This window comes from Caenorhabditis remanei, chromosome III (genome assembly GCF_010183535.1).
Source record: "Caenorhabditis remanei strain PX506 chromosome III, whole genome shotgun sequence".
NCBI classification, from domain to species: Eukaryota; Metazoa; Nematoda; class Chromadorea; order Rhabditida; family Rhabditidae; genus Caenorhabditis; species Caenorhabditis remanei.
The window spans coordinates 2,258,586-2,281,330 of record NC_071330.1 but is presented as its reverse complement, the minus strand read 5'-3'; the positions used below and the strand labels follow the sequence as shown (position 1 = coordinate 2,281,330).

Here is a 22,745-nt window from a genome sequence, read left to right as displayed (position 1 = left end):
GCGCCCCAGCCAAAATTTGTCACATTTGACTTACTGAGACTCCTTGTTCACCTCCGGACAAGTTCAGATTCTCAAAATGCGCTAAAGGTACCCCAGACAGTCTTGTGAACAGTGAGACATTGAAACTCATTGTTCAACTTTGGGTTGTTCATTCAGATCTCGAAACGCGCCGCAGGCGCCCCAGACACTCTTGTTAACACTGCGACACTGAAACTCCTTGTTCACCTTCCGGTAGTTTACTCAGATTTTGAAACGCGCCGCGGGCGCCTCAGCCAAATTTGGTCACATTTGACTTACTGAGACTCCTTGTTCACCTTCGAACTCATTTAGATCCTCAAAACGCGCCGCAGGCGCCCCAGACAGACTTGTTAACAGTAAGCCTCTGAAACTCCTACCGACCAACTCAGATTCTCAGAACGCGTTAAAGGAGCCTCAACCATTCTTAACATCTGCAAACTGATAATCCACCACTCGGTTCCCATCACTTGTCGGCGTCGCCCCCTTTGTCGGTCCCCCTCTCTATTTGCTGAAGAAAAGAACCTCATGAATTTTATGATACCATAAAAGCCTCCCCTCTTTGTTCTCCTCTTTCATCTCTCCTCGACTCGGGACCCGCCCGTTTTCTAGTGCATTAGTAATCGTGCACTTTCCGCCTCATTCATTCTTTACGCCTCACCCGACACTCGATTCGAAAATTGAGCTCTCAGATGAGAGAGAGAGAGAGAGCTTCTGGAGCAGCAGAAGCAGCAGGGGGAGAGAAATTATGACGTTTTCGGATAAGAGGAATTCGGTTATGTTAGAGCGGGAACTCCTGAAATTGAAAAGTTTCAGGTTCCGTTTGAATATTGAGAATCCGGTGTGTTTTTGGTCAGGAAAATTCTACATGTGTCTAGTTATGCTATTTCAAAGTTTTCTCCAGTGTGGGTTTTCGAGATATGTTTCGCGTCCTCGAATTTCAGAAATAAGGAATTTTCACAGAGTAGTCATCCTTCACTGTGTAGACTCTGAATCCGGAAAAGATAATTAGTGCATGATTCAGGTGTGGACTGACATGATCTGAAAAGTCTGAAAAGTTTTGCCATCCTTGTTGTTTTTAATGAATGTAAAAGCTAAGCCTGACAACTAAATAGAAATTATCTTTATACCGGAACCTAAGCTTCTGTCTAATCCTAATCTCACCATTAAGCTTATTAGCATAATTATTTCCAATTCAGAGCCTAAATTGATCCTTGAACTTATCATCAGATTACGACTTTTTGGGAATTCAAAAATTGGAGATTTAAGTTTTCCGACTTTCTTCTAATCCTTAGCTCTTGAGTTTTTAAGTCTGGTGCAACCCGACTATGTATTTTGGGTCAGTGAGAGATATTACGTGTTAAAAAATTGAACTACAGGGTGCGGCAGAATTACCCGCACAAGCTATAAGTGCTATATCTAAAAAAGTAAAAGTCAGAAAACCATGGGAATCAACCAAAAGTTTATTCATGACCATATCAACAATTATCAGCTAAACTTGTTCCATCCGACTTCCTCTCTTTTCGAAGACAGCACGAAGACGTCTAGGGTAGGCATCGATGGTTGCACGCAGGTACTCCGGAGACAAAGCGTCCCATTCCTTGACCAGGGTCTTCTTCAGCGCCTCGATACTTGAGTGGGGTTTAGCGTTGACCTTGTTTTGTAAAACCCCCCAGATGGAGTAGTCCAAAGGATTGAGGTCTGGCGAGGACGGTGGCCATTCGTCCTTCGGGATGAACGCAGGCAAATGGGTTTCGCACCACTGTTGCGACAACTTGGCAGTGTGTGCTGGTGCGCCGTCTTGTTGGAACACCCAGCGACGTCCATTGAAGTGCTTCTGGGCCCAGGGAAGAAGTGTCTTTTCCAAAATCTGCGAAATGTAGACTTCTTTATTGATTTTGACTCCCTGATCGACAAAAAGCAATGGTGACTTGCCATCAGCACACACTGCTCCAAAAACCATCACACTAGCGGGATGAGAAGCTTGATGAATGGTCCTTCCGTTTGCAAAAGCTTCCTCAGATGTCTCAGCTAGTACTCGATGATTTTGAGGATTGAATTCGGCCTGTACCGTGAACAGCTTCTCGTCGGAGAACACTGTCACCAAGTGTTCACCATTGCGCGTGCGCTGAAGGAGCTTTTTTGACCTTTCGAGCCGTTTCTTCGTTGTAGCTTCCGAGAGAATGGCTGCTTTTCTTACACGGTAGCAGGTAAGTTTCAGCTTGTCTTTGACAATCCTTCCCATCGAACGTGAACTAATTTTCATACCTTTCGCCATTTTTCTGATGCTCCGATGTGGATTTCTTCTGATTCTCTCTTTCACAGCTTTAATCCGATCTGGAGTCACGACTGTTGGTTTTCTGCCTCTCCCACATCTATCCAAAAACGTGCCAAGCTTTTTGAAACAAGAAATCGAATCATAGACGGTTCTACTTGGGACTCCGAGCCGTTTAATGATGTCAACCGGAGCGACTCCTGCTTTGAAAAGGTTCAAAATGGAAGAGCGATGTGGACTCGGCGGTGCCATTTACCTAAAACAAAACCGATCAATCTGAAATTTGGCACAATGATAAAAAATGAAATAATTAACAAAAATTTAAATAATACGCGCGCCAGAATTGCGTCAATCGCCTTGCTTTATGGCGCCAAACTTTTGTGCGGGTAATTCTGCCGCACCCTGTAGATCCTTAATACTAGTTGTGTACAAGCTTAAATTTCTATGTTATTGTCCAGCCTTTGGCTTGTGAAATGTTCGAAAGTAATTTTTAAAAATCCTGAATTTTTAAGAGTTTTTTATCCAAAAGATTGAAGACGTACGGTTCTTCCTGAACAAAAGTACGATTTTAGACTAAACATCAATACTAACAAACCAATGATTACAGTTATGTTAAGGCCGAAGTCTAAACTTTTGCTTCAGATTAAGTCAAAACTAGAACCCATCAATGCGCTATCTAGAGGCTTCAGGGAACCTCCGGAGAGCAAGAACTCAATATTGTCGGATTTCACAATTTCAGAAGGTTTGAGGGATCCTTAAGCATAACCCGTAAACCTAAATTTCAGTTCCTAACAAGCTTGTTTGTACATAATATTCTTGAGCATTTCAGAAATCTAAAAATTTTCAAATTTAACTGTTTCCGAACATTTTTATGAACGGTTAAGCCTAAGCTTATTAGATAACGATCCTACCTAATCCTGAACACCTAAGCCTAAAATGGCAAATGAGCCTAAGCCTATAATATATGATCAGCCCAACCCCATCATTAAAAGCTCCCCCTTCCCGTTCCCCCCTAAATCCCTAAAAGATGGCTCCGAGGAAAAAAAAACGGCGAAAAAGTTCTTTCTCCCCACATCCTAAACGACATCCGCTATAGCCTTCGCCTCCCCCCGACGGCCCCATTTTCTCTCTTTTTTTCACACGAGAGAGAGAGAGAGAGTGCTGCTCGGTGCCGTCCGTCGTCGTCGTCTCCAGAAGACGTCGTCGTCCCTTCAGAAGCACTTCATGGGAAAACCCACCAAAAGGAGGAGGGCTCTGTTGTTCAAGGGACATCATGTGTGTGCATTGAAAATGACCGTTTTGAATAAAAGAAAAGAAAAACGAGACGACAGGTGTCCCCCCTGACTCCTCCGATTTATTATGCACACATTGAATATACAAGACGAAGCGTGTTGAATGACGAATTAAGTGTGTCTGCTGGCTGTGTGGCCTTTTTAAATGGAAACCAATTATTAGCTGATGACAGGTGGCTAGCTAGTCATAATTCATACGGCTGGGGCGCCGATGGCGCATTCTAGAAGGTACACGATGTCACGAATGGATTCAGTTACCAGGTAGCTACTAGCTACCCAGAGTGGCTGGGGCGCCTTTGGGGTTTATGCGGTGAGAAAGGTGTTATATTTCAGTAGCTCATTGTCTTGCAGGCTGGGGTGCCTGTGACGCGTTTTTGGATCCGGGTAGCCAAGAGGTCCCAGCTAGTACGTCAGTAGCTTGTCGAAGTGACGCCTTTTTGTTGACAAAGATGGTTTCTGTGTGGCTGGCGCGCCTTCGGCGCCTTTTGCCATCTGTCCGTTTTGAAATGGAAACCAAATTAGCTGATGACAGGTGGGGGTTGGCTAGGTAGTCATTATTGCAATTGGTAAAATTGACTGGCGCGCTGTGGGATCGTTTTAAGAACCCAGGTGAAGAACGGATTAATTAAGGGTAGCAGTTGAAAAATACCTAGAAAGATAGGCTGGGGCGCCAGTGGCGCTTTATGATCGACGCCTACCTGTGGTACTGTAGCTTTCGGAAATTTTTTAAAAATTTTCAAGAAATCAGCAATTTTTTTCAAACTTTTCTCGTGGCTTGGTTTTGGTGGCCGCAAAACCCTAACAGTGGAAATGTTAGGCCATGGCCTAGAATCTTAAAATAGAAGGAATCTAGGCCACTAGTTCAAAAGCCTTGGGAATCTTCAAAACTGGAACAATGTTGAAAAAAGAGGATTGCCAATTAAAAATGTTTAAAATTGAGATTTAGCAGATGGCCGAGAACCTCAAATTCTTAAGAAACTAGGCCACCGTATTAAAAATAGCGATTTCTCCACAAAAACCAATAGAAAAACATAGGGAAATAGCATATTTGTCAAGGTCGCCAATTTTCAAATTTTTTTGAATATTTTTGAAAAAATGTCAAAAATTGTTTCTTTTTTTGAAACCAGGCTTTGACAAGTTTGAAAAATAGCGATTTGGAATTTTCTCAAGATGGCCTAACATCCCAAATCCTTTAAAAACTCGGCCACTAGTTCCTGAGAACTAAAAGAACTAATTCTCAGAGACCACTCCACTAATCCCTCCATTTTGTTTTTTGTTATTCCATCTCCCCGTGAGTCGGCTGAAAATATAAAATATTTTCAGCCGGCGCCATATGACGACTGAAAAGAGAAAATCTCCTCTCCTCTCTCTCAACTCATTTCCTTTTCAATCTTTCAAGCGTTAAACCCGGGGCGACCCATTCTTCTCTTTCCCCCTAAAAGCCCTCCTCCGGAAATGATTGATCGTTTCCCATTTGGCCATACGCGCACAACCAACCAGAAGCACTTCTTCTTCTCCTCCCTCCCCAACGGCCCATCTGCTCAACGGGACCGCCCGTCACACACACACTCTCCAGACGACTCTACGCCATCTGCCGCTTCTGCGCGGCGTCGCCATCGCGCTGTCGCGATTACGAGAGACCATGTGGGACATGGAGGGTGTGCCAGAGAAATAGCGGGTCTTTATGTTTCCCCCCACCCCTCTCAAGCCACGCCCCCTTGCCACTGGCGACCCACAACACACCACCATCTCATTCCGTCTTTCTTCGCCTTCCCCTATTCGGGTCCCCCTCTTCTCCCTTCTCCAAGTCCATCTGTGACTCTGTCTATCCAGATGTCTCCTTGTTTGGGCCTCACTTCGAGCGGTATTCAACGACTATCTCAACCGATATACATACCAACCGAGTTGATATGTTGTTTGAATGCCCCTTGAACTCGAGGCCCCTAGTAATACTCAGAGCTTTTTTTGAGATAGACAAGGGTAAGGTTAAGTCGTTTTATACTTCTTTTTTTGTTTAGATTTTTCAGAGCAAGTCAATCCTAGAAGCCTCAATTCTGTTGAAAATTAATGATTTTGGGGTTTCTAAGGATTGGTTGATGACCAAGGGATCAGTTGAGCCTGAAATTCCGTGAAATTTTTCTGAAAATACAGACTTTTCGAGACTTTTCTGAGCATTGAAGGTCAGCTTAGCCTAAGCCCCCTCGGCTATGCCTAACTTAAGCCTAAATTTTGAAAATGTTTCAGATGTTGAAAATCAAAAATTCCAGGATTCTCAAGTCTAAGCCTAAGATCCTCAGTAGCCTTAAGGCTAAGGTACCCAAGCCTAAGCATAAGATTCCCAAATATTCAGATTTCGATGTTTCAGACTCTTAAGCCTAAGCCTAAAAGACTGAGAGAGACTGAGTCTAAGCCTAAAGTTTTGCTCAAGCCTAAACTTTCCCTAAATCCGGAAAATACGGCTTCGCCTAAGCCTAAGATTCCCGAACATTTGAGAAGTACAAATTTAGAAAATTTCAGATTCCGCTATAAGGGAAAATGACTAAGGCTAAGCCTAAGTATCTGCAAGGAAGTTAAGCCTAAGATTTTGGCTATGCCTAAGTCTAAGGACCTCCATAAGCCTAAGCCTAACCCAGTCCAAAAAAAAATTTCAGACTCCCCTCAGTCCACACTCCTCCCCCCACTACTTCTACTTTTTCATGGTCCGTCGGTGCCCTGGCGTGCGCGGGGGGCTTAGGGCACACACATACACACATATACACACACGCGACGCGACGCGAGAAGAAAAAAAGTTGTGTAGAATAGAGGAGAGGAGTCGAGGGAATTGCTTCTTCTTCTTCTTCTTCTTCTTTTCTTGGCTCGCAAAAAGAAGAAAAAGGAGATGTTGTCGTGTGACTACTCGGACCCTTTCAATCGATGGTAGGGAGCAAAAGAAGACACCCTTGGTGCTGCTCTCGGCGGAGCACAAGAAGAAGAAGACGTGATTGGGCTCATTGAGCTGTCCTCCTCCCGAGGGTCGACTGGGGGCCATTTGAATCTAGCCACTTCGCCATCACCCTTTTCGAGTGCTAAGTGTACCTAATGAGGGTGTTGTTGTTGTGGAAAGAGGCAACCGTCTGTCGAGACGTTTTGTTTTAGTTAGTAGACAAGGGGTAGCAGGGTATTAACGGATTTGAAAGTATGTGTATACAAGAGATACGGACATGCTAATTTGATGGGGGAGAGAGCCCACCCACGGAGGGGGGAAGGAAGGGCAATTTGTCAGAATTAAGGGATGGACAATGGGAGATGGCTAATAAAGTTGGGTTGTGGGGATTTGGATGGCTTAAAAGATGGGCGGTCTGAAACAATGGGCAAATAATCTGATTCAGGAGAAGCCGCACACCAAATTAAACCAATAGCGATGAGAAAAACGCGCCGAAGGTGCACCAGCCAAAGGCGCATCAGATTGTAATGTTGAATACTGAACTCTTGGATACTCTCCAATCAATTCAGATTCACAAAACGCGCTAGTGGCGCCCCAGATAGTCTTGTTAACACTGAGACACTAAAACTCCTCGTTCACCTTAGTACTACTTCAGATCCACTAAACGCGCCGAAGGTGCGCCAGACTATATTGTTGATACCAAATGGTTGGAACTTTTGGATTGTCACCTCTTCAATTCATTCAGATTCACAAAATGCGCCGAAAGTGCACCAGAATTATGAAGAAATTGTGTCTGTGGCACTTTTGGCGCATTTTGATTGTACATTACAGCCAAAAGATATTCAAGAAGTTTATAAATAGTGGTATGGAACAGTCTGGGGTACCTTTGACGCGTTTCTAGCTAACATGACAGTCTGGGGGCACTAAAACGTATAAATTACTGTAAATTTACGTTTATTGTGAAATCACAAATATGTGATATCAGGGAAATGAATGAAGCTACATACCTTGGGGTACTGCAGCTTTAGAAAAATCGGTGACAACGATATTCTCCGGTAATTTCGAAAAGGTACAGAAATCCAGGGAGAGGTCTTGCAGTAAAAAAATTGTCAACTACAAAAATGGAGATTTAGATTTTATCTGAAAAATATCAAAAATTTGAAAATGTGGTATAAAGTATGGCCTAGTTATGAAACGCTGCAATTTCCAAATAAATAAAAAGTTTCTAGAACTTTCTCGTGGCTTCGTTTTGGTGGGCTATAAATCTTGGAAAAAAACATGGCCTAGAATCCTGAAATAAAGTAAATCTAGGCCACCAGTTCAAAAGCCCTGCAAATTTTTCGGTACCTAACAACGATCCACACTAAACAGTCTTTTGCTGAAATATAATTCTTAATGTCAAAACTTTAATATCTGAAAATACACTATATTTTCCAGAATGCCCAACTACTCCGAGTCATGTCCAACCGTGCGATCATTGCTCTCTGAAATTGTAGCCGCCTCCCACTCACTCTCTGCTTCAATCTACCAGCTGAAATCCAGCAGTTTCGTGTATAATGCAGAACAACTCAGTATTGAACTTCCACAGGTAATAATGGTGATGTTGTGGCATATGAATAGTTTGCAATCCCAGAAAAAAAAATTAACAATCTGAACTTTGACCGTTTTCTAAAAACAGGTGATCTGCGATAAGATCAAACCGCATTATAAAAGCCATAGTCCAAAAATCAAATGGTCGAAAATATCGGAGAAAAATTGAGAAATACGTTGGATTTGAGAGTTCGCCACTGTATTACCGACCGAAAAGTTTTGCAAAACTTATGGAGATTTTTTAATCAGCCTAAAAACTTAAGATAGGTACAGTACCGGACAAAAAGGTATCAACTTTGGCTGTTTTCAGTCGAAAATGACCAACTTTGACAGTGTATTTCGGTGTTAACTGGTTGTCCATCAAATACAAATTTATATGGGTTGGACAGAGCAAAAATAGATCATCATTTTTGTAGTTGACCACTTTTTTGTAGGGACACTACCATGAAAGTTATAGGTTGTCAAAGTGAAAAGTAATGAGTTTCTACTAAAATGATGTACTATTTTTGCTCTGTCCAACCCATATAAACTTGAGTTTATTAGACAATCAGGTGACACCGAAATACACTTTCGAAGTTGGTCATTTTCCACTGAAAACAGCCAAAGTTGATATCTTTTTGTCCGGTACTGTATGTATGTTCACAAAAATTGTAAATTACAAAATAATAATTTTTGTATGTTAACATTTATGTTTGCATTTTTGAAGTTTCTTCGTTTTGGATAAATTCAGTTTGGAAAAATGCAAGACTATCAATTTCGATTTCGCAGAATGAGTTTTACACTAAAAATTTATAAATTTTAGCTGTTTTTAGTTGAAAATGACCAATTTTGAGAGGATGTCCCGTTTTCCTGATTGACCCACAAAATTTTTTTGTATGGACAATACAGTTCAAACGGTCAAAAATCGCACTGGTTTGCACTGAAATATGTTAATTTGAGAAAAAAGTTCGCCGTCCTGTAACTTGCTATAGAGTGTCCGTATAAAAAAGCTGACAACTACAAAAATGAAGCTCTACTTTTGATCTGTATGGTCCATACAGAATTTTCTTTATTGGTCAATCAAGAATACCGAGACATCCTCTCAAAATTGGTATTTTTCAACTGGCAATAGCTAAAATTTTTGCTGAACTTATTTTAGTATGTTGCATCAAAAACACAAGGAGTTTTTGAGCCCAAATCGAAATTTATGTACTATAACATACCAAAAAACTTAAAAACTAGAAAATTGATGCATCTCAATCATCTCAATCAGTCTCGTTTAGCCTCCGATTCTGTAATTGAAGTTTTCAAAACGCGCCAAACGCGTCCCCAGTCTATATTTTCACTTACTGTAGTAATCCCGTTATATCCTTGACTGATTCCAATCTCGAAACGCACCGCAGGCGCGCTAGCTCAGCCCCAGCACATTGGAGTCCGTTATCTGCTAAAAACCTTTGCTATCAACTCCTCCAACTTAGATACCCAGAAACGCGTCGCAGGCGTCCCAGTCTGCATTGTTGCCAAAAGCTAAACGCACTGTTGAATCCATATACATAATGTCTTTTCAGGTGTTCACCTCCTTGATCTCATTCGTCTCAAAACTCGACACGCCCACAATGAGTGCAAATATGTCGACACCATCGCGCAAAACGAGCCTAATCTCATCCTCGTACTCCCAATTGCTCGCCAACCTCAACGTACTCAATCGTGCAATTTCTTCGTCTGTCTGAATCTTATTCTGAATTCTCTTTCCTTCTCTCATTTTTCTACTAAATAAACGGAAATGTTGGGGCATGTGTCTATGTGCTTCTGAAGTTTTTTTTTCCCATTCTGAGAAAAAAAAGAAGTCAGCAGATGGAAATTTCATTGTGGAGGGTGGAGGGGGACACAATTCTCCAAATGGAAAAAAGAGGGAAGTGAATTATAATAAAAGTTTTCAGATGCATTATGGATATATTATTAGGAAAAAGTGCAAAAGTGAAATAGGTCATGTTGGGTTCAGAGAATGATGAGTGTAGCCAAGTTATTTTCGGTTCGTGAGCACTTGGGGAGTTAAACGCGCATCTAATTTTTTTGAATGGTCTCGAAGCGGAAAACATTGTTTGCAGTTTTTTCAGACCTGCAAAAATCTCGTGCACTCGGAGTTAGGCTTCTCCAGCGCCGCCGTAGTTACCAGGGAAATTTCTGGGCTTGTCTGTGATCCAAGTTCGAGGACTTCATCCGCCGGCACTACTTGTTGTAGGGATTCGCCAAGCCAGTTGCCAAAATGCCTTCGTAGACACAGTAGAACGGCGGAGAGTGAATGATCAAGAGACGACGACTTCTGACTGCTTCCTCTTCCTTATATAAACAGAAAATGTAGATCAGATCTTTCTCAGAATGTCATCAGGTTGAGTTTAAGAGACCACGCCCAGAACAGCAGTGGTCACTGTTCATGTTTCAGGCTGTTGTTAGTTTTCTCGTCATTTTACTATTTATTATTTTGAGTAGATTATGTAAGTCTGGAAATGAGTCAAGCTTAAATACTCAATGTGGTGAATTATAATAAGACCTATTAAATCCACGACAACGAGATAAAGAGTCAATGAAGCGATAATATACAGAACCGCTCAAAAATATATTAAGTTTTGCTTGTTTCAGTTGAAAATGCACAACTTTGAGAGTGTGTCATAGTAAAACTAACTGTCCCACAAAATAACTTTTTATAGGTTCAAACAGACCAAGAGCAAAACTCCATTTTTGTAATTGACAACTTTTTTGTACGTAATTCCTCCCTCAAATCGACCGATTTCAGTGCAAAATAGTGCGATTTTTGAACTGCCCATTTAAAATTACTATAACTCTCTAGGGAGTGTCCATACAAAAAAGTTGCCAACTACAAAAATGGAGTTCTACTCTTGGTCTTTTCGATCCCATAAAAAAGTTATTTTGTGGGACAGTTAGTTTTACTATGACACACTCTCAAATTTGGGCGTTTTCAAATGAAAAAGGCAAAACTTAATATACTTTTGAGTGGTACTGTACGTAATTATTGGAAGGTGGAGTTTTTTAAGGATTCCGGAAAATAAATATTAAAAATGTTAATGTCTTACTAACTTCATTGTTTAGACTTTAGAGCGTCCTAACAACATATGAATCCTTGTGAAAAATAGTCTTAAGCTTTTTTGGTTTTGATTGATAACATTCAAATCATAAAGTTAGAATTGGGAATTTCACAAATAGTATAACAAAACCTGCATCAATTTTTACATCAGTTTCTCGATACTTTTTTCAAAAATTTATGGTAAAAAGACCCGGAGTTTCGATAGTTTCCGATAAATACAATTTTTACCTAAGAGATTTACCGAAACGGCCATTTGCCGGTAATGCAGTTTTATCTTTCTTTTCGAAACCGGGCATTTCAAAACCGATACCTCAAAAAAAACCCCGGTTTTGAAATGTCGGGTTTAGAATTGTTCGGTTTCGAAACGTTTTGAATTTTACAAAGTACAACTTCCTGGGGAAAAGTATCGAGAAATCACTCAAAATTTCCCCATTCATTTTCTATAATTTCGAAAAATATCGAGAAACTTTCGTGAACTTGTTCCCGGGAAATATCTCGAAATTGGGTAGTATCAAGTCGATACCCACACACTGGTCACAAACCTACAAATTCCCTGTAAACCTCCTCACCATCCGTCCCTATTCTGACCAATGCCCAATTTTATTTATAGTTTTCCCTCGAAAATTGTCTTAATGACCATGAGTACACATTCTTATCACTAATCACATTTCATCCTCTTATTTACTAATAATGCTCTTCCCCCGACATCAATTCCAACCTCTCTCCACTTCCACTCAGGCGCAACGTCACTGTCGGAGAGCGGGTGTCCCTTTCTAATGCGTATAACCTCTAAAAGTTGGTTATCTTCACTTTCCAAGAAGTTATTGACATTGTGTCATGACAAATTGCACACACCTTTCTTTCTTCTATATTTCACGTTTCCTTAATTAATAGGGGAAGACGGACGGTCGGAGATTAGAGAGGGAATAGAAGATTTATGCCTGTAATTGTGTCTGTGTGTCCAGGTGTTCAGGTGTTTTATAAAAATTGGAAATGCAGTTGTGATCAGTTCTATAGTAACCTTCATACCTATTCAAATGTTGAAAACGCGGCGCGGGCGCCCCAGTCAGTCTCGTTGGTCACTAACTAACTGAAACATATTATTAACACTCTGACTGCTTAAGATTATCAAAACGCGCCTCTGGCGCCCCAGGATGGATCATTCTTCTGTGTACAGACTGACTAAAACTCTCGGATTACCTTTGTAGAAACTTAGATTCTTAAAACGCGCCGCAGACACCCTTGATGGTCTTGTTGACCGCAAACTGGCTGAAACGCCTTATTAACACCTGAATGTTTCAGATTCTCATAACGCGCCTCAGGCACCCCAGATGTTTGAAACATGAAAAATGTATGTCCCTTTTCAATCAAACCGTCGTTAGTTTACAAGAAACAAACACTCTGTTTATTCTATTTTTGGCGCCACACTGTCGTGAGATGATGTTAGTGTAATCTATAATTTGATCTGTGTTTAGAGGTTATATTGAAGGTTAAGTACTTCAAAAAGTTTTCATTGTTTTCATAGTTGTAATGAGTAAAAAGATACGGTAGATTGCACACTACAGTAAGCCAAGTTCTATGAATTTGAAAACATTCCGGTTCTTGAGTATCTCTGTCTGTGTTGATGTATGTCCAACTGTTTTGGTACCTGACTCCAAAGATGTATTCACTTTTTGCCCTTGACGCCTAGTGTTCAAGAAAAACAAGGCCAAAGTTCGGAGAAATGACAAATTATTGCCTTTCAGGCCCACGAAATTTCTTTTGCCTATTTTTGCGTGCTAAATAGATAATGATTTTGTATTTCACCAAACTTTGACCTTGTTTTTTTCGAATATCAGACCTCAAGGGCAAAAACTGAATATATATCCGGAATCAGTTTTTTTTCAGCTTTCTAATGATTTAGACCACGTTCAATGACTCTAAACTGACTCCATGACTTTCCCTAGTTACACCAGGCACAAAACTTTTTTACAAGATTATGGAAAACCGGGTAACCTCGACGACTGATTATTTTTCGAGTTTCCAACCAAACTTCTTGATCTGGTTTTATAAAAACGCTACAGTATGTCTGAATGAGCCTATTTCAAATAGGTGTTTACCAAACGTGTCAAACTTTGGCCGGGCCCGCTCGACCCGTTTTGAAAAATTGGTTTTTGGAAAGTTTTTAGAATTTTTTTTTCTGAAATTGCCTAATTTTTGACCTGCCAAAATGTTTGCCATCTTCGGTAAAAGATTATTTGTCTTATCTCAGTACCCTCAATGGATACTGTGCCTATCCAGGTATATCGTCTTTAACATTTTTCACAATCCTCACATCATCCCTGTTGCATTGCTTCATCTTCTTCGATATATCAAAAGATCAATCCCCCAGTAGATCAAATCAACAGTTCAAGCACCCCCTAGTCCCCTTTCCCTCTCATTTCAAATCCATAGATCATAAAGAATCGGAATATTGATGAGAACACACATATCATCGACTATATAATGTGTGAGAACTTTGATCTACCAGTCCCCTTCTTCGCTAGCCGGGGCGCCAGGGCACCGCTCCCCGTCCCCTCCATTCAATCATTCTCTTTCTCTAATCCTCTCCGTCGATTCTCGATCTCTCTCTCTTCTCCCCAATCTATCTATCTTTTTTTTCTGCTTGAAAGGGGGGTACCAAGCAGTGCCGGTTGGAGAGATGGAAGGGGTGCAAGAGGCCTTTATGATGGAAAGAGAGAGGGATCGGAGATGGAGAGATGGGGAGAGAGAAATCGAACGATTGGAGAAGAGAGAGATGGAATATATTATATTGTTTCCATCTCCCCTTTTTGCACAGTTTTTATTATTCTATGGAGTGAGAGATGGAGAGAAAAGATGGAGAAAGGAGAAGAAAAAACTGGAAAGTTCTGGAGCTTTGGAAATCTGGACACACAGACAGACATCCGGACAACAGGATTCACAAAAACCTTTTGAGATGAGGAGAACTCGGACATTCGGACTTGCAGACAAAGGGACAGACCAGAGAATATTGCTTTTGGACGTCTGGATTTCAGGACACACCGATGTTTTTTTTTGAAAATTTGATAAACAGGAGGCTACATGGACCCATAGTTCTCTCTGCTCCAAGAATTTTGGAGAAAGTGGATTTCCGGACATTCTGACACACAGAGAGATGTTTGAAACATCGCGAAAATAGACATCCGGACATCCGGACAAACAGAGAGACCTTGAAATCTAAAGTTCACCATCTTTCTGTTTGTCGATTTGTCCGGATGTCCCGCAAATATTGAGTATTAAGAACTAGATGGAGTTTATGTCTATCTGTCAATCAGCTATTCGAATAATGGTGGTGTGGAAAAACTGTTTCGAAACATTTTGACCGAAAAAACCGAAAAATTCAAAAAAATTTCAGGAAACCTGTCTCAAAAAGTGAGTTTTTCGGAGGCATAAATTTTGAATTTCTATGAAAACTGAAAGGACAGACCCCCAGAATATAATACATGTTTTGAGCACCAAAATTAGGTAAAAATTCAGGAAACATCGAGAAATCACTATTTTTGTTATGGGGCTATTCACCTCCGGAAATTGTTTTTTCCCCTCGATTCAGGTGAATAGCCGCCATTACAAAATTTTAAAAAATATTTCGAACTGTTTTTTCAAAAAGTTGGTCCTAAAAACTTTTGCACAGCCCTGATCCGAATACCCACTTTTCCCCTTTCAAAAAATAAAAAAGTTTTCCTTCACCATCATCCGTTGAAAAACGTGGATGTTAAGAATCGAGATTAGAGCTGAACTTTGAGCTCAATTTTCTCGATAACTCCATCTTGACTCGGGGTCCTTCCCTAGTCAAAAACCTCCTCTTTTTTCCAGAATCTTCTCTCTCTCACTCTCTTCTGTTTTGAAGGTTTTTTTTCTCGAAAATTTGTGTCTTGTGATATCATATTACTCCCCCCTTCTTCCCCTTTCCACTCCCTTTCTTATCATCCATCCATCACCTTTCCACCCATTCCTCTGTTCTACTCCTCCATGATGATGATATAAAAAGCAGTGGTGAAACAACACTTTTCATTTTATTCCCGTTTTCATGCTCACAGTCTTCTCGGTCACAATCATTGGCAACTCGTGATTTTTGATTCTAAATCACGGAAATTGTTTATCAATGCGTAAATACTGATAATGTGTGTGTTCCGGTTCCGGGATACCAGGAAATTTCCTGGAATTTTTCGATTTCATGTCTTCTAGCAATCTGGCGCTCCTGTGGCGCGTTCCAGACTGTCAATTACTTGATATAGTGTACTAGCTTAAAACTTTACGAAAATTTGAATTTCGCTTGCTCCACAAAAACCTGGCGTGCCTTCGGCGCGTTTTCTGTGTCAGATCTATCAAAAATCGGGCCGGTCCGTCTCGGCCCGTCGGCCTGCAAAAATGGGTTTTTTATACAGAATTTTTTGAAAATTTTGAAAATTTGGAGTAAAAAATGCTTAAATTACCATCCATTTGATTAAATTTTGAATTTTTTGTCGAAAACTAGACTTTTACCAAAAAAATTCAAAAATTTCAAAACTTGGTTAGGTTGGTATAAATCGCCAAAGCCGATCCTTAAAAACTGGCGCCCCTTTGACGCGTGTTCGGTAGCTGTGGCTTTTAGCGTTCGGTAACTGTGGTGTCACCTGAAAGTGATGTTTGGTCAATCACTGTTCACATTTTTCATATTTGATCAACTAGATTCTCTTTTTTTTTCTTGAGTTCGCCAAATTGGCCTAGATTTTTTATTTGTGATAAAAGAGGGGACAGTAGATTTGTCAAGTTTCAAAACTTTGGTTATAGCCTCGAATGTCCGGATGTTCTAGGCGTACTGAAACGGTTTCTGTCTTTCATTTAAAAAAACCGTAAATTTTCATATTTTTTCAAGGGAAATTCCTCAGATCCCTATCTGTTTCTATTTCGTGTTGACCTTGCAGAAACTGACGCATTCCCGCGTTCTCTCTCTCTCTCTGTTTTTCGTCCGTTTTTCCTAGGCTTACGCGGCATAATACTTCAGCAGCAGCAAGCAGCAACATGTATGCCGCATACATAAACTTGTCATCATGACATGGGTGTTGCGGTGTGGTTATGATGTATGTATGGTATAGCTATAAGCCTATAAAGTTGTGTATTTTTGTAGTTGACCAATATTTAGTTCTGACTGTTCTTAGTTAGTGAAATATATCATTTTTGAAGTGGCTAACTTCAGGATAATGTAAGGATGACGATTTTATGAGTTTGGGTGTGAAACACTAGGGTACTGTAGTTACTAAAAATTTCAGATATTTTACAGTGTTTTTGGTTGTCCTTGCGACCATCATTAGAGCTTTGGTTTAGTTACCTTAATTAAGGGTAATTAAACCTACTACTAAAATAATACAAGGTGATATTATTGAAGTTGTTGGAATGATACCCTTTACTGGTGGTGTTAAGTTATATTATAAATTCACAACACGGCGCCGCATGGCTTTAAAGGCGCATCTAATTTATTAGAAATTTCGCGGAATGGTCTCGTAGTTGAAAAAGATCAAATACCGTATTTTCGAGCTTTGCAGGTCTAAAAATAAATGCAAATAATGTTTTTCGCTTTGAGACCATTTCGAACAAATTAGATGCGCCTTTAAAGCCATGCGGCGCAGTGTCGTGAATTTATAACAGTTTTTGTTGAAATTTTGACAAGACTCTTCTTAATATACTGTAACTTTCACGAATGCGGACAACCACGGTTTTTCAAAGCTTTTGAAAAAGTACAACTGTTCATGGTTGACTCAAGCTTGGTGTCATGCAGCATCAAATTCCCGGAATGTCTCAGTTTTCTAGAAATTATTGAATTATTGACAAGGTCTGGAGGATCGTTGATCAATTTTTGGTGAGCTCTAAATATACCGCTTAAAGTCAAAAACCGAACACTCAGGTTTTTTTTTCTAGAGACGCTTTGAAGATGATACAGTATGACAAATAGTCAGAATTTTATTAAATTTCAACTTCCGGAGCCATTTTTCTCTGCGATCTCTCGCTGGATAAATCCGTTTTTGAAGAATTACAGCTGGAAATACCATATTCTTCCATGGCTAACTTTCGAAATGAGATACTGTATAATGAGTTGTTGAAAATCTTCAATTCTCCACAAACAGATAGTACCTGCTTTATCAGTCAGTGTTGAGGGGAATTAATTTTAAAACAAAAATGGACCAAATATATTTACGCAGTACCTAAACGCAATCGCATTGCTTGCGCCACAAAATTATTTTTTGGGAAATAACAGGTTTTCGTTTTTTTCATACTTTTCAACCGGGCCGGCTTGTAACTCTCGTCAAAATGAATATTATGAGCTGAAAAATACACCAAAATGTAGATCTCGACGAGTTTTATGTCCGTGACCTGCTACGGGCCGGATGGCTATTTGTTAATGTGTCGCGGGCCGGGAAAAAGTGTCAAAAACCGCGAAAATGGCCAAAAAAGCCATTCTAGCCCGGCTCGCGGCATATTAACGAATAGCCATCCGGCCCGTAGTTGGCCACGGACATTGAACTCGTCGAGGTCTACATTTTGGTATATTTTTCAGCTCCTAATATTCATTTTGACGCGAGTAACGCGCCGGCCCGTATCGGCCCGTTTCGGCCCGGTTGACAAGTATGCGCCTTCCGCCTTTCGTGTTTCACCGAAATTTTTTATCCCACTTTCCGCCTTTTCAATTTTGAACAGCCTCATTAGTTGTTACAGTACTCCCACACCTTTCCACAAACACACACTTCCAGAACATTCATGCGGTTTTCCCCGCTTTCCGGTTTATCACAACCCATGACACGAATGACGTCATCCTCCCGTGATTGTATTGTTTAGGTACTTAGATTCAGATCATTTTCTTTTCTCTTTTTCTCTCTCCCTCCACTGTATATTCCAAATGACGTCAAAGATGGTCGCAGCCCCACCTCTCTCTCTATATAGTTTTCTTTTGTAGTCACTCGTCTCTTATTCTTTTCAACGGCCGGGGGGGAATGGCGCCCTCTCATCACATTAGTCACCTTCACTCTTCACGGTTTACCTTTTCCCCTTATTCTCTGCTATTCTATTCTATTCAAAGTCAACGTGGACCACTGTGATACCATTTGGGTGGACACGGACGTAAAAAGCTATGCCCGTGGTTAGGTATCTAGCTTTGTACTCCGATGCCATTCAAATGGTTGTGTGGTTTCGGATTATGGTAAGTTTGAATTGGTGGGAGATGGAAAGTATGTTTCGGCGCCGAAATTTGAAAATGGGTATGATATCAGGTATAGGCTATATGTCTTAGTCCAGGTAGCTGCGTTGAAGCTGCCCTATGAGCTAAAGTTTGCTTTTGATAAGAATAAAGTAAATTTAGCGGAAGGTATGCTTTGGCGCAAAATTTGAATTTGCTATATGGCATAGTCCCCTAAAGTTTTCTATTGATAAGTAAGGTAGCCAAGGATTATGTGCCAGCTAATAAACTCAGGATTAGGCCTCCAAAGTGGTAGGTGTGTATGCTTCTGTAAACTAAGAATTTCAGATTTCAAAATCAAGGTGGGTCTCAATTTCAGGTTGCTTGGCAGTTTTGCAAGTGTAGTATTGTAGGCCAGCAGTTAGTAAAGATTAGGTAGCGGATGTCAATTGGTTTAGCTCATAAAGTTCAATCGGAAGTTAAACTATTCTAGGTTGGCACAGCACGTCTAACATTGCCTTAGTAAGCCAATCACTTCATTTTCAGGCCGATATGACTTTTACGCTTGCCAAGGCCTTGGAAGCTTACAATTAGCTCTACCTTAAACAATTAAAATTTCCAGATTTTTGGCCAACCCAAAATCCAGATTCCGCACAAAGGATGCACGTTAGGCTTCAGCTTAGCCAGCGGAAAGATAGCGTCAAGTATAGGATGTCTGGTTGAATTCATATCATTAGAAATTTAGCGTTGTCTTAAGTTTTAGATTTAATATAAGCATAAAATAGGCACAAAAGATTCAAGACAAACAGCAAGCGCCCATCCGATAAGTGTGCAAGTGTCACCATCTATCTTACAATTGCGCGGAAAGCTTAACCATAGGAAAAGTTTGAAGTGACATAACTCGGCTCACAGAAGGATTTTGCAAAATTGTATTACAGATTCGGAATCTGCGTACTCGAAATTATCAGGGTGCATATTCTTAAGTCGCTTGAAAGAGAACACTTCGAGGACTTCCCTTGTTATTCGCTGACACCTATTTTATCCTCTTGATTACGAGTATAGTAGTCACTGTGCAGCAGTCGTCAAGATTCAGATTCACCTTGCCAGATTTCAGACCAATGTGATAACTATTGCCTTATAGTTAGGTTCCTCCAGTCCCCTCTCCCCCAGTCACTGGTCACAAAGGATCAGGTCACTCTTTTCAGTTTCATCTTCTTCATCTCAGCCTCAGATTCCGTCTCGAAAAAAGTGTGCACAGGGGTACCAACACGTACCACCACCACCACTACCACGATGGAGCACCCGAGCCTCCAACTAACACATGTGTCGATGAGAGAAAGAGGAAAGTTCACGCAGCTGCCAACTGGAGGTCATCAGAGAGGAAGAAGAAAAAGAAAAGTACACTATACGAATTGGTTCTCTCTCTCTCTCACTTTTTTCTGCGGCTGGAGAGGGGAAGGGGATGAGTCATTTGGAGTGATTCAGGGTGGGGAACAATAGATTGTGAGGAGGGTGAGTCAGGGGAGAAGAATTTCAGATGTTTTCAGATGAATGCAGCAACCGTCATAAGTATGTTTCGAAGCCTTCGGTTCAAGCCATCGCATGAAAAATCCGTTATCATTTTTTTGAAAAAAATGTGGTTTTTTGTCAAAATTTTGGTGATTAGTATTACCCGAATAAGCAAAAACCCGTATCAGAACTGCATTTGCATCAGAACCGACTAAAACATGGCTCAACACTGTATTGAAGTTATTAGACCTAGATTTAACCATTTGGGAGGCTTGGGGTAGAAGGCGTTTTCCGATAGTGGAGTACGGTATTTAACATTTCTTTTGCAGTTTTCAGCGCTATGCTCCTTTAAACAAGAACTGCGGAGCGATTCCTACTTTCTGGGCGATTTAAAGTTGAAAAAACACTTTTTCCCAGGTAAATTGGTCTTTCAATAAAGCGTGCTTGCATATTCACCGTTCCCTCCTCCTCTAAATGCCCAATTTCAGCTATTCACGGCACTCTGCGCCTCCAACTTACCCAAGAGATTACGGACGCTTTAGCAGTGCAAATTCTTACTGTAGCTTAAAGGCGTATAGCAAAAAGTTTTCATGCAGTACACAAAAAATAACTTAATCAGCCGTTCGGTGTTTAATAACAATAAAAATTTGAAAAACTTTTTTAAAATCTTCAAAAGGTGCATTTTTCCGGTGAAATTGTTTTCAAAACATTTTCATCGCGTTATGCGCACAGTAGACTTCTGACGCTTTTCTGTAATAGAATGCCGTGGTATTACTGTAGTTCAACAAGCCAAAATACCGCATCGGCTCTAGTTACAATCAGTTTGGATGCCAGTAAGCCCTATTCCCCCAATTCGTGCCGTTCCGATACCAACTTCTCCTGTGACGTCACCCAGTCGTTTTTTCCTCCTCTCAATCCGATTCAAATCAAGAGAGTAGAGTGAAACAGATGAATCTCGTTAGCCGCGGAGACGAGAAGCAGATTTCATTCTTTTTTCGTTTTCTCTCTCTCTCCTTGCAGACAGTGGCGATTGTAGCCTTGGAGATGTTGTCACTTTTTGACAGCAGACAAAATGTTTTTAGAAAGAGAAGGGGGAACACTGTCTGCCTCCCCCTCCTCCTGCAAAATGAGACGGTGGAACTTTGAAATGTGATACTTCAGTAGAGAGGGGGGGGGTTGAGTAATGCATGAGGGGGGAAATCAGAGATTTTTTGGTAGATGAGGGGGATATCTGAGGGAAAAGTCAGAAAATAGGCAGAAAAGTTCAAGTTGCTGAAAACAAGCTGAAATTTTTTACAGATAATGGATATTTGGTAGTCTCGATCGTCACGATTGCAAAACTGCAATACTAAAGTCTAAAGTTTGTAAGGACAAGTTATGAATTCTGAAACTGTTTCGTGAATAGTTTCCAGTTTTGTACCATTATTTTAAGACAATATATCTAATCTGAAAGTCCAAATATCATTTCAAATTTCCCAAAAAAAAAAACTCAAGATAGTTCACCAGAGTCTCAGATTTTTTGTAATATTTTTTTGTAATGTTTTTTTGCAATATAGTGACAAACTTAGGTTGTCGCACCTGCGACGCGCTTTCATCATTCAAAAGTGTCTTCTAAAATTTCAACATTCTCCGGCCCGGCCCGGAAGAACTGAAGAAATGAAAAATTGTTTCAAAAATGTCTTTTTTTTTGGAAAAAAACTTGATAAGACTGATGTTTTGTAGGTTTCAAAGGTTTTTGCCTACTCGGAAATTAGCAATTATAATTTTTAAGTTTCTTCACAACTGGATTTCCAAAATACCTATTTTGAAAATCCGTCATTTCCTTGTCGCTGATAAAAACTCATCAGTTCCTCCAGTCCAATAGTGAATGAAGTGTCGTTCAAAGTACCCTCATGTTGGTGTAGCTTAAAGGTCAAACCAAGGTCGAAAGCCGTGATCAGAAACCAAGAGGAACTAGAGGAATCGATGGATCATTGGGGTGATGTTGTTGGTTTCCTGGATTGGATATGGATAATTAGTTGGAGATAATTGGTAGTGTTGTAATTGGTTCCAGAGTTTGGATTTTGAGTTATCTGCCCCAATCCTCTCTTAGCTTTAATTGAAACTGCTAAAACCTCAAAAAGACTGTTTGGTACTGTGTGAATGGTAATCAGGGTTGAGCACAATTTTCGCGTTCCACCTTCCGCGATTTGATGTTTTTCCGCCTTCCACCTAGAGGGTATCAGCTTGAAAAATTTGTTCACCCACTTGAATTCACTGAGATTTTTTGCAGCAAAGATATCAGTTTGTACCGAGAAAAATTCAACACAAGTTGAACTAATTTAAGAGGGCTTTTTACAACAAAATAAGGCCAAAATCATCTTTAAAAAAATGAAATTTCATTCCGCTTTCCGCCTTCCGCCATTTGAAAAACCGAATTCCGCTCAACTCTGATGGTAATCAAACTGAAAAATCTCGAATTCTCAAAACTTATATTGGTACCACAGATTTTCCAAAATACACAATTCCAGCTTCACGAAAATAGCACTGTAATCCAACAGACGCTGCCTCTTCTACGACGATTTTCTTAAATTCCATTCTCAAAGTGCACTTGTCTATGTCCTGTGTGCTCAATAAGTGTTCCCAGTCCATCTCCATTTTCCAATCTAGTCAAAACTAATGAGTCATTAGTACCAGGCGCCAACACCAGACTCATTCCTCCTCAAACCAAGAACCATATGTCCGCCACGTGGCAGACAAAACGTTTTTCAAAATGTATTTACCCTAAAACCCCCGGACGTCTCATTTTGGTTTATGATCTACATATAATAGAGATTTCATTTCGAATAAAATATGGAAACGAACAAAGAGAAATGAGGTGATGTGGCACAGGG

General features: G+C 40.4%; 1 protein-coding gene across 1 annotated transcript; it reads left to right on the top strand.

Annotated features, from left to right (window-relative positions):
* Window positions 1–7,943: 7,943 nt before the first annotated feature.
* GCK72_008602 (uncharacterized protein) lies at window positions 7,944–9,804 on the top strand (the record flags this gene model as incomplete). Its single annotated transcript, XM_053726909.1, has 2 exons — window positions 7,944–8,093; window positions 9,643–9,804. 2 exons carry the CDS (start codon window positions 7,944–7,946, stop codon window positions 9,802–9,804), a joined length of 312 nt encoding a protein of 103 aa, XP_053586486.1.
* Between the last annotated feature and the right edge of the window lie 12,941 nt (window positions 9,805–22,745).